Genomic DNA, 14,126 nt, shown 5'->3' with positions numbered 1-14,126 from the left:
GGAGGATCCTAATTAACACCCGTCTCTGATGCCCACTTCCTGATACCAGATGATGCCCACAATAATTTAATTTCCTCACCCTGCAAATGTCAATGCCAATCCTTTGTACAGTCCCCCCACTGTTTCCCATCAGACCCTGGTGGGAAGATAACTGCAGTAAACATTTATCATTGTTAAACAAAATGATTAAATGTTCCAGTCATTCATTCTACTTTATAGTTTGGTCACATGGTCTTTAACATTCAGTAATTACTTGAGGGAAGACACACAAAGAAGAAATAATCTGATCAACTGCCATCTCACATGAGCAGGGATAGGGTCACATTTTAGTGTAGACAATTTCAACGGATGAGAAAGATTCCTGTTTTTGAATAAGTTCACATAACATCCTTATCCCTAAACTGCAAATGTCTTGGATGAGGTTTGAAACTCGTGTTTTTGATGATGCCACACATGGTATCTTACACTTTCACTCGGTTAACCACAGAAGCGATGCAATGTTGAGGCACACACCGATTATGTTATTTGTCCTAGGCATCACCATTGTTGTGACTAACTGTATAAATATTGGACATAGCTACCATAGCCATTTCGTAGCTACCATAGCTGCCATTTCGAAGCCTTTTGTTTGGTATTTGGGTCATCACTATCTTGTTTTTTTGGAGCCATAAGTGACCATATTTGAACGACAGGCTAGCGCTGTGAAGGAGCGAGGGGTGGATCTGACTCACAGACTGCAGTGACCGGTAACAACGACTTGCAGACAGCTTGTCACTAAAGCAGACCCCCCCCCCCCCCCCCTTAAATATGCAAACATTTGGGCTTTGATAAAATGTAAACGGCTGAGTTCTTAAAAAAAAAAAAAAAATGTTGAAATGAATGTTGAAATTGGCTACAGACACAAAAAAGTTTTTGTGCTAGGCTGTAAACAAACCCTGCAAATGCCAATAGTGAACCTGTTAACATTAACAAGGAAAATGGAGGTGGTAACATCAATAAGAAGTTTCAGCCTATCACCTGCACATCTTTGTACAGCTCATTTTGGCTGCTTCTTTTTATTCCACTGCTCTCTGCAATATTGAAAACTGATCTGTTGACAGCAAAATACTGAAAATTATTATTGTCTTGTTTTTGTAAACGCATTTTTGATAAATGAAAGCAGTAGTGCAAATCTCACGAACACACTGAATTTCCTGTGACTGCTTTATAATACAAACAGACAGTTGAATGCTGTCAAAGTGAAGCTGCAGCAGTGAGAAATGTTCAGTTTGCATTACAGATTTTGATTATCATAGACAAATATCTTTTCTTGGAAAATGTCAGGTGTGACTGGTAACACTGGTGATTTTATGATGAGTCTCACATAATCAGAATCAACAATCTAACACCCCTTACAAAACCTTTACAGAAGGAGGTATTCCACGCATATCCCTTCCTTGTTTTAATGTCTTTCTCAATCGGTCTTAGCCAGTCTTCTGTCCATTCATACAGCTATCCTATTAATCACGCCATCTCAGCTTGATACCCACCTTTTCCAGCTCATCACTGACCAGCCGGCCGTCCTGGTCCACATCCAGGTATTTGAACATGGTGTCCACCAATGCTCTCTTCTCCTCCATGTCTCTCTGCTGACTCTGCTCTCCAGTTTTCAGCACCTTAGGTTGCATATCCAGCAGCATGCTCTTCAGCCTGTTGTACTCTGACATGGTACATGCGTTGCCTGTGAAAACAAACACAAAGATATGGAAGAAAAGACATTTGATTAACCCTAATTATACAAACTGCAGCCTTTGGATTGTAGCTGTAAATTGGATTTAATGTGTTTGTGTGTTTTATGGAGGGAGGAGAGGAAAAGAGGGCAAGAGGGATATATAATGTGTGTATTTGTGCACGCATGTGTGTGTCCTTGAGTGTTAACTCATTTAAAAAAATGTTAGTTTTTTTGTTTGCATAATTTGTCTGACAGCTTTTCGGTGCAGGGGGTCCAATTAATTACAAGTAATCCTTGAATCCACATGAAAACAAAAGGTAAACATCCTCATTTAGACCCTCTCGAGCTTCTTGTCCTCCTTTGCTGTGGGATTAGAGCTCATGTTTCAAACCAGACTGGGTTGTCTAGCTCCTGATTTTCTACGAGGTTTTGTCTGATGAGGATATGCAGAGGAAATGAGAGACCACAAATTAATCATGGGCAGCACTTGGCATTTTTTTCTCCACACTTGTAATCAATAATTATGCAAAACACGTCTGTGGCATGCCGTAAGGGACTTGCTACTAATGGAGAGCCGGGAAGCTGGTTTTCTTTTTCTTTTCTATCATATCTCTCCTTCGCTTTAGTATCACCTGAGCCTGATGACAGCATGAGAGACGCTGGAGGGAGGGAGGGAGCGAGGCCTACGTGCAAGTCAGAAGCATGGTGATGAGAGAACAAAAAATGAACAAACTCTCTCGTATGAATAAATCATTAGGTGACGTCCCTGCCCGATCACTGCAGAGCAGGAGACCCCCCTCTGAGAGGACAGAGAAATGGATCTCATTGCCTAATCTCCTCTGACAACTCAAGAGCTATCAAAGCTTAGGAATGCAAAATGAGGGGACAGGATGGACCTAAAAGAAAGACTCCATAAGTTTAGTCCCAGCATCTCCTTTTGGTTCTAGACTCGTCGCAGTGGGGAGTGCTGCCAAAGCGTATCTACAGTTGTTAGCACAACTGTCACTGCAGTGAAGTCAACAAGGGTTTAACTACGCTACGGCAGAAAGACAATGTCTCCTGCTGTGGTACTCTATGTTGAAGTGCATATTAAAGATGTACATATGTTCATGCTTATGCATATGTAGACAAGCAAGAACAAACAAAGGGTTTCCTGGTGTGCAAAATGCCTTCTCATCTCAGGGAAAAGTTCAGGCTGACCCATGATTAAGTCCTCAGTAACCTCTAAGACGGCATGTGTTCCATTTATGTAAAGTGCTTGACCTGACACTGGGACAGCGAGCACGGTTTTGGTGAAGAAAAAAAAAGACTAGTTTTTATTGCTGATACTGCTCTCTATGTATGAAAATTGGCATACTGTCTAAAGTCTAAAAAGTAAAACAAAAATGAGATGGCCCTCTTGAGTCAAAGAATGGGATAGTGGTTTGTTAAAATAGTGTCAGACCTTCAAATTGGTAACAAATTGTGGAAAATCCCAACATAAAGCAAAATAAAACTGCCAGAACTGTTTTAATATGTGTTAAATCTGGGTCACAAATTTTCTAGTTTAATTGTAATTTCTAGAGAAACACCACTGAAACAGGCATTCTTAATGACCTACTTAAAAAATGACTGACATGACCAACCCCAAAACAACACTAACGGTTGCAGAATGAAACATGTCCTTAACATCATAAAATTGTTTCAGTTCGGCTCCAAAACTATGTGGTTAGGCTTAAAAAATATAATGTTTTAGCAATAAAAAATAATTTGATCACTATTGCAACGTGATTCGTACAATGTCACTAGCCTAGTCAAGTACACATTCTAGCATACTGAGCTATGTTTTTATGTATATATATATGTGTTCAATGTGTGGGAACGTCAAAAACGGTCTGTTGGGAGAAAGTCCTGGTTTTGTTTGACCCATCCACCCTATTGGGATTCCTTTGATATTTGTAAATTACATAGACTATTACGCTTTTTGTTACGTTATGTCACTTTCTCCTCTACTCCTGTAATAAGTACTACAGCCACTAGAGGGAACCACCTCTATGGGTCGCAATAAGCTGCTTGCACAGACGGCCTATGTGGGTGTTTTTGTTTTTAAGAGTGGGCCTAAACAGGACTAAATAACAACTTTGTTGGGGACTGTTTTGGGCTATGGATTAATACACATTTGCTGTCCTATTTTACAACAGTTGTCCATAGCTTCATAATGACTCAAAAGACAATTTCAAGGCTATTTGAATAACAATTTTTCGGCCTTTCTCGCTTTGATGAATTGCATACAGGAGCAAGTGACAGCAAATATGAAATTATGAGACTGGAGCTCCTTTAGTTTAGTTTAGGAAGGCCTTTCATTTGTAGCACTCAGATTTGGTAATCAAATACATCTATCAAAGTGCTGGGATGTTCTGTTGGTGGTAGGGGTCATTCAACATTGAAAACAGCAAGTTACAAAAGGAAGTCATTAATCCAATAAATCTCAGTTATCTTCCGTTTAATTTTGGGAGGATTGCATGATCTTTGACATGTACTTAAGGTTGCACATGAATACACAAGCAAAGAAATACACAATGGCACACAAGTCTCAACTTGTGTGGCTACTGTTTTACTTATTATAATGTAAAGACTCACACACCCACACAACAGACAATATGCACTTTTCTCTACAAGCAGGCAGTCAAGTCAAGGTCTTGGCTAAATCCCTTTTCAATGTTATTCCTGCGGGGGGAATGAGGCGTGAGATGGATCAGACATGAGGGATCATCACCTAGCTGTCATCCCTGTCCCTGCTTTGGAAGGACAGAAACAAATTAACACCCCCACACTGATTTACATCTTGTCATATTGGGAGAACAATCCTCTCTTTGCTCGGACTTACTCTGCCCCCACAAGTATCTCATCACAGGGAAAGATTTCATTGAAAGATATTTAAAGTTTCACATGTAAAAGAGGAGACAGTTCCGCTAATGTTGCTGCACTGACAGAGGTTGATTAAGGTCATAAATTACTTAAATGCCACGTTGACATCTTTTCCTCTTCAGGCGCACCTTCTATCTGCTGGCCACGGTGTAAAAGTGAATGTTATACCTGGATGCTACAGTGAATCACGCTCTCTTTCTTTACAGGAGTGAATGTCCTTTGATTCAGTCTCTCTTATTGTGCTGAGCGCAGCAGCTGCAGCAGTGGCAGAGAAATATCTGTCTGTATTACAGTGCATCCACCCCTGACTCTAACACTGCTTTATTGTTCTAAAGGGACCAGGACTCTCTTTATTGCCCATTTGAAATGTTAGCTGCTTAAGTGAGTGATCCGAAGCTGCTCGCACCATGGACGCCCAATGTCCCGGAGACAGAGCTCCTCTCTACCGCTCAGAGCATCCTCAGAGCTCACACTTTATAAATGTCAGGCAGGGGAAAACAAACAGAGGGAGGAGGAATCACAGAAGAAAGTCCCTGTCATGCTAAAAGGAATGAATTGTATGCGAGGACAAAAAGTCATGGACATTTAAAGGGGTGACATCTCTTAAAGGTGAAAAACAAAACAAAATGAGACATAAATTGGGGTGGGGACATATGTACCCAAGTATGCTAATGTGACTTTTGATTGTATATTGTAGTTTCTTTAAAGAGCACATCCATTTTTACATTTCCTCCATATTCCATACTCCAGACACATTTTCATTATTGTCCAATCAATCCTTTGAAACCAAGCAGCAACCACTGAAACTAAAGCCAACACGAGACTGCCAAAAACAGCAGTTCCTCTAATGGCCACTTGAGGCTGGCTCCATGAGCAAGTCAATTGCCATAGACCGACCCCCATGTTAAAAAGGCCAACTTTACAGCAGAAATAAACATGTTGACAACCTGTTACATAATTTTTTTTTGTTTCTATAGCTTATTTTAACAGTCACGAAAACTGTCCTGTGGATTATTTATTAAAAACTCACCATTCATTTTTCTTTCTTTCTTTTTTTTTTTAAGGCTTAAAGATGGCATAAAGGGTGGGCTGCATGGGCTGTCTGTGAGGCATAGCCACACTCTGAGTCAGATCCACTCTTAGCTCCTTCACAGCTCCAGCCTCTCATCCAACTATGTTCATTTCTGGCACCACGAGTTAAAAATGGCAAAGATCCAAAATGGCAAACTCAAGGCTTCAGAATGAGAGTCCACAAACGTCCTGTTAGCTACGGTCATTTTTTTATACAGTCAATGATTAAACCTTTAGGAGCAAAGAAAGTTCATGTTGTTTATCTCAATGCATAAAAATTGGACGCAGTGTAAAACATATTTCCTCAATGGAAATCATCTGGGTCTGACTTGAAAAAAAAAAAAAGCATTTCTTAATAGCCAAGTATCACCCAGTGCCAATAAGACATCAAAACTAATTTGTTGCTGGTCTGCTACAAACTGCTGCTCACCAGAGCAATTTCCTCCGAATTCCAGTGGAGGTATTCAAGCGGTACAAAGCAGTCATACATCCACTACATTTGAGATGTGTATGAATCACAAAAGCTGTACTTATTGGATGAGTTCTTGGCTGCAGCTAAAAGAAGGAGGGAGGGAAAACCAAGGCATCAATCCTTCAGATGATGAAACCTCCCTACAATGCCCTCCAGGATGTAAAAGTGTTTTGTGTTAAATTTATGTCTGCCTGACCTCCTCTGGCTGAAATGATGGGATTATTTACTGCCATGTCGTCTGTGTGCTGCTAATATGCGCTGGTGATGGACCTCCCTTCCAGATAATTATGAATATGATGGACACTCTTTGCTCCTGAGGGCAGCAAGGTCTAAGAGAGCTGAGCCAATCTTGGGAGGGTGACACAAGTCACAGGAGAGCCTCGTATTGCATAATCGCTGTTGGCAGCTGTTTAAATCCGCTTACTGTGAGCTTCATACTCTTTCCGGCATTTCTCCTAGAACTGAAAACACTTAAACCTTTAACTTTCTCCATTTCAGTACTCATCATACTGTATTTGCAGTTTACTTAACTTTGGAAATGTATAGCATGTTTATTTAGTATGAGGTATAAGACAGACACTGAAAATACTAAAGGTTAATGATAAATTAAATTGTATTACACTCCAGTATTGGCAGGACATGGGTGAATTCAGCTAATGCAGAAACAATTAGTTTATTGACAACATTTTGGCAATAACTTTGATGATTGATTGACTACTCAAGTGACTTGTAAAGCAAAAATGCCAAAAATATGCTGGTTAATGCTTGATTTTTAGTGATCAATCCTGTGCCTGTGCCTGCCTAATAAATGCCACCTCATGGTTCACTGGTTGAATGCAGCATTTAATGTAGAGGAGCAGCAGTAAATTTACAAAGCTTTGATATAACTCTAAAGCCCCTTCCTGCTTTTAATGAGAAAGGTTACAATCAGCATTACCTCCTTGGTTTAATGACTCTGTAGTAGTAGTTGGCTCAAGCTCTTATCAGCAGTGATGGAAGTATGACACCCACATTGACTTTGACATTTGACCTATGACCACCAAAATCCAATCAATTCATCATTGAGTCCAAGTGAACGTTTGTACCAAATTTGAACAAAATTCCCTCATGTCGTTCTTAAGATATCATAATCAAACGAATGAGACAGACAAGGTCACAGTGACCTTGACTTTTGACCACTAAAATCTAATCAGCTCATTGTTGAGTCCAAGAGGATGCTTGTACCAAATTTGAAGAAATTACCTCAAGGCGTTCATGAGATGTCCCATACACAGGAATAGGACAGGCGGACGGACAAGCCAAAAACACAATGCCTCATGCCATGGCTATCACAAGCACGGAGACATAAAAAGTAACTGCTGTAACATTTTCACTGGCCCCCATGCTGCTTTCTTTTGTTAACTAACCCATTTTTTTCTCTCTGTTTAAAATAATATTGTTTGTAGGACAGCACAAGTGTGAAAGGGGGAGAGAGGGGTTGACATGCAGCAAAGGGCCGCACATGGAAGTCAAACCTGCGGCTACTGCGGGGAGGACATAGCCTCTGTACATGGGACGCCTGCCAGGTGAGGAATCATGTACTCCATTCAGTGATCTGTTTGAACACGAATAACTTGAAAAACAACAGAAAACCCAGATAGGCAAACTTGTTTACTGCTAAGCCATGTACACAGCTCCAGTCGATTGGTTTTGGGTTTTCCTCACATTTAAAAACCTGTATAAATGTGATAATTTTTGTAGAAAAGGGATAAAAAAAGAGCTATCAGTGAACAAGAAGGCTTTTATCATTGGGATAAAATTACAAACAGTAACACTGCAATTTGAATCCTACACAGGAAAGGCAGACACCACCAGTAACAATAAAAGATACTAAATAAAGAGCTAATTGCAGGAAATATGCCAACTATAACCATCTCAAAATGAATCATTAGTTGCATTGCAAAATTCACATTTATGCTTCAATGTACGTAGTAGCATTTATCACAGCAAATTAGGGTATTATTTGAGAGAGAAGACGCCCAGATGAATCCAACTAACATGTGAGATATTCTGTGGGAAGTGCAGTAAAAACCCCACAGACATATATTTCCATAAATATGAAACCACGGCACAAAACCAACCAGCCATTATTCAGAAACAGCTTGCACAGCATCCATCTACAAAGAACAGCAGGGGTAGGCTGGGAGGGGGAGGGAATGTAGAGCAACCTGGGTCAACAGCAGCAGCAGCAGCATAAATGATCAGCGGAGTAAGAGTATGAGCTGTCAAGTTATTAAGACCTCGCTGGCTGTTTGAATACGGTTGGGGATTGGAGGAGTCAGCTGATGGGATCAGCTGTTAGCTGTCACTGCTGATCATGAATGATATATCATGGCCACAGCGATGGGCTAAACAAACATACTTGCTTCCTAAATTGATATCGCATAAGGGACTGTTCTTGGGAAGTGGTTATTGATAGCGTGAGCAATAATCCCGTGTCAAAAGTGTTAAAAAGTGATGATTCATGGTTTAAAGTGACGTCCATGTTTCTCAGCTAATACATAACTCCCACTGATTTAAAATGACGCCTCTAGATTTCCTGAGTATGGGCGAAGCTGTCTGCCAGTTTGCCTCACCATACATTCAGTAGAGTGGATCAGTGTGTGCTCAGGAAGCCTTATCAGAGTCTGTGCAGCTTGGCACTGACTAAATGAGAAACCCATTGCAACACCAAAGCTATTGGCAAAGCAGTCAAGGAGAAATAGTACAGTAGCATTCACTTCCCGCCTGCCTGTCTGTCTGCAAGCCTATCGTCACAAACTGCCGTCTCAAACTGCACATCAGCACTATACACGTCAGCCCAATATCTCTTCCTCTCTCTCTCTCTCTGGTTTCAACTCTCTTTCACTTTTACTTACTCACTCTCCCAGAGAATCCCGTCAGTCTGAGGAGAAGTATAACTTACAGAGACACGCAGAGTTTAGCTGCACGGGCTCCAGTGACTGCCCTGTTTCCTTTTTTGGATGAATTCCCCCTCTTGACACTGCTACTGCTGTTCGTTTATTTCTGCTGATACCCCATTTAACATAAAATGACACTGTCTAAAGCATCAATAGTTTTTACACCATTGTGTTTATTTCTTTGAGCATTAATAATCAGGATGCAAGTGGTTTCAAATCATACGGTACACAATTTACCCAAAAGGTAAAGCTGTTGTTATTAATGTTGCCTGAAATTTAGGTAAGACTGCTTTTTTGTTCCTAATCAGCTCTAATTAGTCACCTAATTAGTATAAAGTGCACTGCATGGAGGTTGTATTGGGTTTGGTTTACAGTTAACTGAGCTGTAGCTGTTTGTTTTTACAAATTTCAGTGATTATTATAACCACAATTCAGACATTTTAACCAGTTTTCACTGGTTTCAGCTTATTGTTTTGGTTATTTTGGAGTGCATGAAAAGGCTTCGTATTGGGTGTTACATATTGTTCAAAGTGACAGTGGCCTCTAAAGAGAGGCGACAGAGGCTTGGATAGAAAAAGCTGAGAGAGCTGGTTTCCAAGCAGCAAGCAGCCAACAACGGAATCATTAGGACTGAAACATCAGCATCATGCTTTACTACTTTGTTTTCTGTTGCTATTTCAGTCTGCTCGCTGCAGGTGGTTCTTTGTCTCTATTAGACTTGGGGATCAACATTGACATACACTACTTACAATAGGTAAATTTGTATTCCTTTGTAGAGTGGCATGCGCTTTCTCTCTGTTTCAGATGACAAATGAGACAAGTAATGAGAGAAGCTGAATGATTAAGGCTAGCTCGTGCACCCCAAGTCCCTCTGCCTAATTTCCCATCACTTGGAAACAACTTCTGCAAAGAGTGGGTGGCAGTTTGGGAGAGTATTGGAACCAGAGTACACTGTCCCATAAAGAGACAGTGTTATCCACACAGAGCTTGCAAAAAAAGAGGGAACAGATAGTTGAATGTTAGTATTAAACAGCCAAAATCCTGATCAGGTGCAGCCCTAGATGTGTGTATATGTTGACTAATGTGCTACTGATCATGGCATTGCCAAAAAGTCAGACAGGAAATAAAAGATAAAGGCTTAAACAAACTGCCAAGTCAGCCAGATTAATTTGTAAGAAAAAAAACAAACTAGTCAAGCTGTCCATTGTGTGCAAGTGTGCCATTAAAGCACTGACTTCCTGTCAACTTCGACCTATTGTGCTTACAGTAGCTATGTGCGCACTTGTGACAGTGAGTACATTATTATCTTAATCAACAGAATCAATTGCCAGAGCTCCAAAAATGAGACCCAAGTCTTAATAATGTACATGCACATGCATCTGTGTCATTTTATGTTGGTATCAGTCAACACATTTGATAAATTTAACTAAAATAAAAAATGGAAACACTTGCAACATGTTTAGTGCAAATGAAAAAAAGATTTCCTCTCATTTCACTACGCTTTTAAAGAGAACTGGAGAGTAAAAAATATTGAGTCTCATCCGACAGCCTCCATTAGCTTCATTCTCCCTGGACATTTTGCAAGCAATTTCCTGCAAAAAATGTACAATACCATAACCACAGTCAATGCAATTTATTATTTCCTGCTTTACATTTTTCACACTCATAACACAATATGTGGTTTCTCACAAATTGCAGCCAAAACAGAAAATTGCCTCCTACCTGAGTGCGGTTTTGGGTGTAATAGCAACAGAGCACTGCCTAATGGAGAATCAAGTGGTTCCCAGAGTCATGAACTACATGATGACCTGTAGGACCCATTAAGTAAATACTAACAGTGTGTTCAGTGCAGGGTCAACAACAGTAACACAAAGAATAATCAGATCCTCAATGCCACAAACAGAATATAAATACAGTTGCACTTGTACCCTCAGCCCTGGTAAAGCGGATTTAGTAGAAGAAAATAATTACCAGGCCCGCACTCCCGCTAATAGATTGAGACTGGGAACAAGCTCAGGCGTTGATTACATTTTTAGCATCCATCCTCCTCTCTCCCCTACACCTGCAGTGTAAGTTACAGTAATCTCAAGGCCATTCACAGTCCTTGCTGAGGCCTGCAAGCTGCTGCCTGATGATCCCAAGAGTATACAGCTTTTAAATTGCCTGGGTGTGGGGACTGGAGGAGATGGCCGCCTCAGGCTGTATGTGGCCTAACTGAACCCCACTGACGACAGAGAACCGTGGACTAACATCCAACATTACCCCGACCAAACACCGCAGTGACCTTGTTGGGAAAGTTTTAGAGGCAAAGAAAGATTGGCTGATTTTAAGTCACTCAAAATGGGAGGTAGACTTAAACAAATAAACTCATTAACTTTTTCTTTGTGTCTCCATTGGTAGATATACATTTCATTTCATGGTTAGGCTTAAGTTTTGGGGGAGAATGTGAAAATATTGCCTTTTTTTGTCAGTGTCTTCCATGCATGAAAAATTCAAGTAAGTTTCATCTCCAGCCCCAGGTAGCATCATAGAAGGATGCACACCTGTACATCACTAGAGGATGTTGCTAACATTGCCACAAAAACAAGGCTGTAAAGGTGTATTGGCATGATGACGCTCTGTCGTCTTTTTTAGCCACTTGTTAGCAACCACCTTTTTAGAGAAACAAAGCTTTTCATTTCATGAGTGGAGTACCGAGTGATGTCTATATGTTGTAGACAAGAACGCAGATATTTATTGTATTTGTGTTGACTACAGACCGTTTATCAGGCACCTTACCAAACACTGATTTTTACAACTAGGGAACCTTAAGTGCAAAAATATTAAGTTATGTCTGGTTCAGTAGTTGTGTTGCCTCTAGGAGCAAGGCAAAATTTCCAAAGATTCTGTGTAGTCACTTGATATCTGAGCCAAGACTTTGTCCTCTGTGCACCAGTTTTTCACAGTTCAATTATCAACTTTAGAGTCCAGACCACATTGTGTCTAATTTTTTCAAACAGATAAAAGCATTTGAATGCAGATAAAAAAATTTAAAAAAAGGATGATTTAAAGCTAAATTGTCATCAAGTGACAGCCGTTTGGTTCTGAGATTGCATTTTGGCCAATCTGATCTTCCTCTTTAGCTCTTCACGTGCTGTTTACCTGCAGGCAACCAAAGATTGCTCAATATCTCCACCTCTTGTTTATAATTTTGCTATTTTTAATGTTGATTTTTATTTGAAATAATTTAGTAATTATTTTTACCTTATGTATCTTTACTCTTATTGTAAATCTGTTTCCTTTATTATGTTTTTTATTTTATTGCTTCGTAAAGAACCTTGAATTGGCCTCCTGTTGTATGAAATGTGTGATACAAATAAAGCTGCTTTGCACTTTCCTCGCCTTGTCAATCATGATTGGTCAATGTTACTTGGACTACGAACAGAAACAAGAATGCTTCCAATACCATTACCTACAGATTCTGAATACATATTCCAATATCTTTTTATAGAGATGAGTACTTTAACGGGGAAAATTTTCTGAAAAAATTGCAATTAATCACATTACTGAGGCCAACAGATGTGCAGTGAACTTCTGAGGCACCTCTGGGCAGTTATCAGCTTATCCCCAGTCAGTAATCCAGCCTTGGATACATACATATATAGATTAATAGTATGCTAATCAACAAGGATGGAGGCTAAGGATCCTGGCCATGGGTCTGTTCTCTAAAGTCGGCTCCAATCTTTTTATTATCCTTTCTACCCCATTATCAAGTACTTGCAAATGAGACACAAATTTAACACAAGTAATTGCTCCATGTCTCTGAGAACAGCAGATGACACAGCAAGCTAGTCACATTTCAAAGCCATTAACGATGGCTTGTCCATTGATATAACATGACCTCATTACAAAAATGTAGCCATGAAAAAATCTTAAGGCATTTCCAAGATAATTCACAAAAGGATGACCTAGAGATAACCATGCATCATAAGCACAGAGAATTTGTCCACAGAAAAAGTTGCATCAAGTGTAAATAAGAAACTCTTCAAATGACTATCACTACAGCTAAAATAATGATGATGAATGCTTTCCTCACAGTTTAAATCTGAATAGTGATAGTAGCTGTCAGATGTAAGTGACTCTTTTTTTCCTTATATGTAGGTGCAGATCAATGATACTGAGTACCAGCACTTGAAAAACGACAAAAAAAGAACAAGAGGAAGACGGGGATGTACGCTGAGAACACTGCTTTTATTCTTTCTCGTCAGTCAAGAGAAAAAGGTTCATCCCTTTTATCTGAGAGTTTTAACTTTCATCAAAATTCTGTGAATGCATGCCTTAAGAACTCTTCATCTTTCATTTTTTATTTTTTTTCTCTATAGGTCACAACTTTGCTTCAGAGGCAAAGGGTGAAGTATTTTGCGCGGGAGTCTTTTTGACAGGAGATTCTTTTTGTTTTTGTCTTCCCATAAATGTAGCAGCTTCAGCAACTAACCACATTTCAACCGATGCTGAAAGTGCGACGAACGCTGAACAATGTGACACTGAAGTGTTTCATGTCTAGTTTACTAGACTTTCTTTTAGTTATGTCTTTGTCAAAGCAAGAAAAGCTGGATGGAAGAGGTGGCCGGTGGTGCCCTTGGCCCGATTTACCATTCTTTCATTCATTATGTGGGATGCCCTTTCAGTTTTGGGTTAACCCAAAATTTCCACAGCCAACAGGGGCTGGAGGCAGTCCCACCATACTATGCAAAACATTGGAAGGAGAGAGTATACGTATGTACACTGGTGATGAAATAATGCTATGAATATTTCAAGCAGAAAACTGCTTGTGTCTGACTTTTCTTAATTTTAACCAAATTTCTATTGTACCACTGAATAAAAGGGGGAAATTAATTTAGTCTCTGATGTTTTCCAAAGAGGCGAGATGAATTGGAATAGCAATGGTGTTTTCATTACCATTAAACGAAGCAAACATAGGGAGCTAATTTCAACTTTGATGACAGCCCTCAATTATAATGAGTATGTTTCCCCTGAGCTAATGAGA

General features: G+C 39.8%; 1 protein-coding gene across 1 annotated transcript in view; it reads right to left on the bottom strand.

Annotated features, from left to right (window-relative positions):
* The window catches only part of fstl4 (follistatin-like 4), a 216,503-nt gene that overhangs the window by 73,596 nt on the left and 128,781 nt on the right, over nt 1-14,126 (bottom strand). Inside the window, exon 4 of the mRNA XM_042499286.1 lies at nt 1,530-1,720. Within this exon, the coding sequence (XP_042355220.1) occupies nt 1,530-1,720 (191 nt within the window). The remainder of the gene's footprint in view (nt 1-1,529; nt 1,721-14,126) is intronic.

Source organism: Plectropomus leopardus, chromosome 13 (assembly GCF_008729295.1).
Source record: "Plectropomus leopardus isolate mb chromosome 13, YSFRI_Pleo_2.0, whole genome shotgun sequence".
NCBI classification, from domain to species: Eukaryota; Metazoa; Chordata; class Actinopteri; order Perciformes; family Serranidae; genus Plectropomus; species Plectropomus leopardus.
This window is presented reverse-complemented; position numbering and strand designations above follow the sequence as displayed.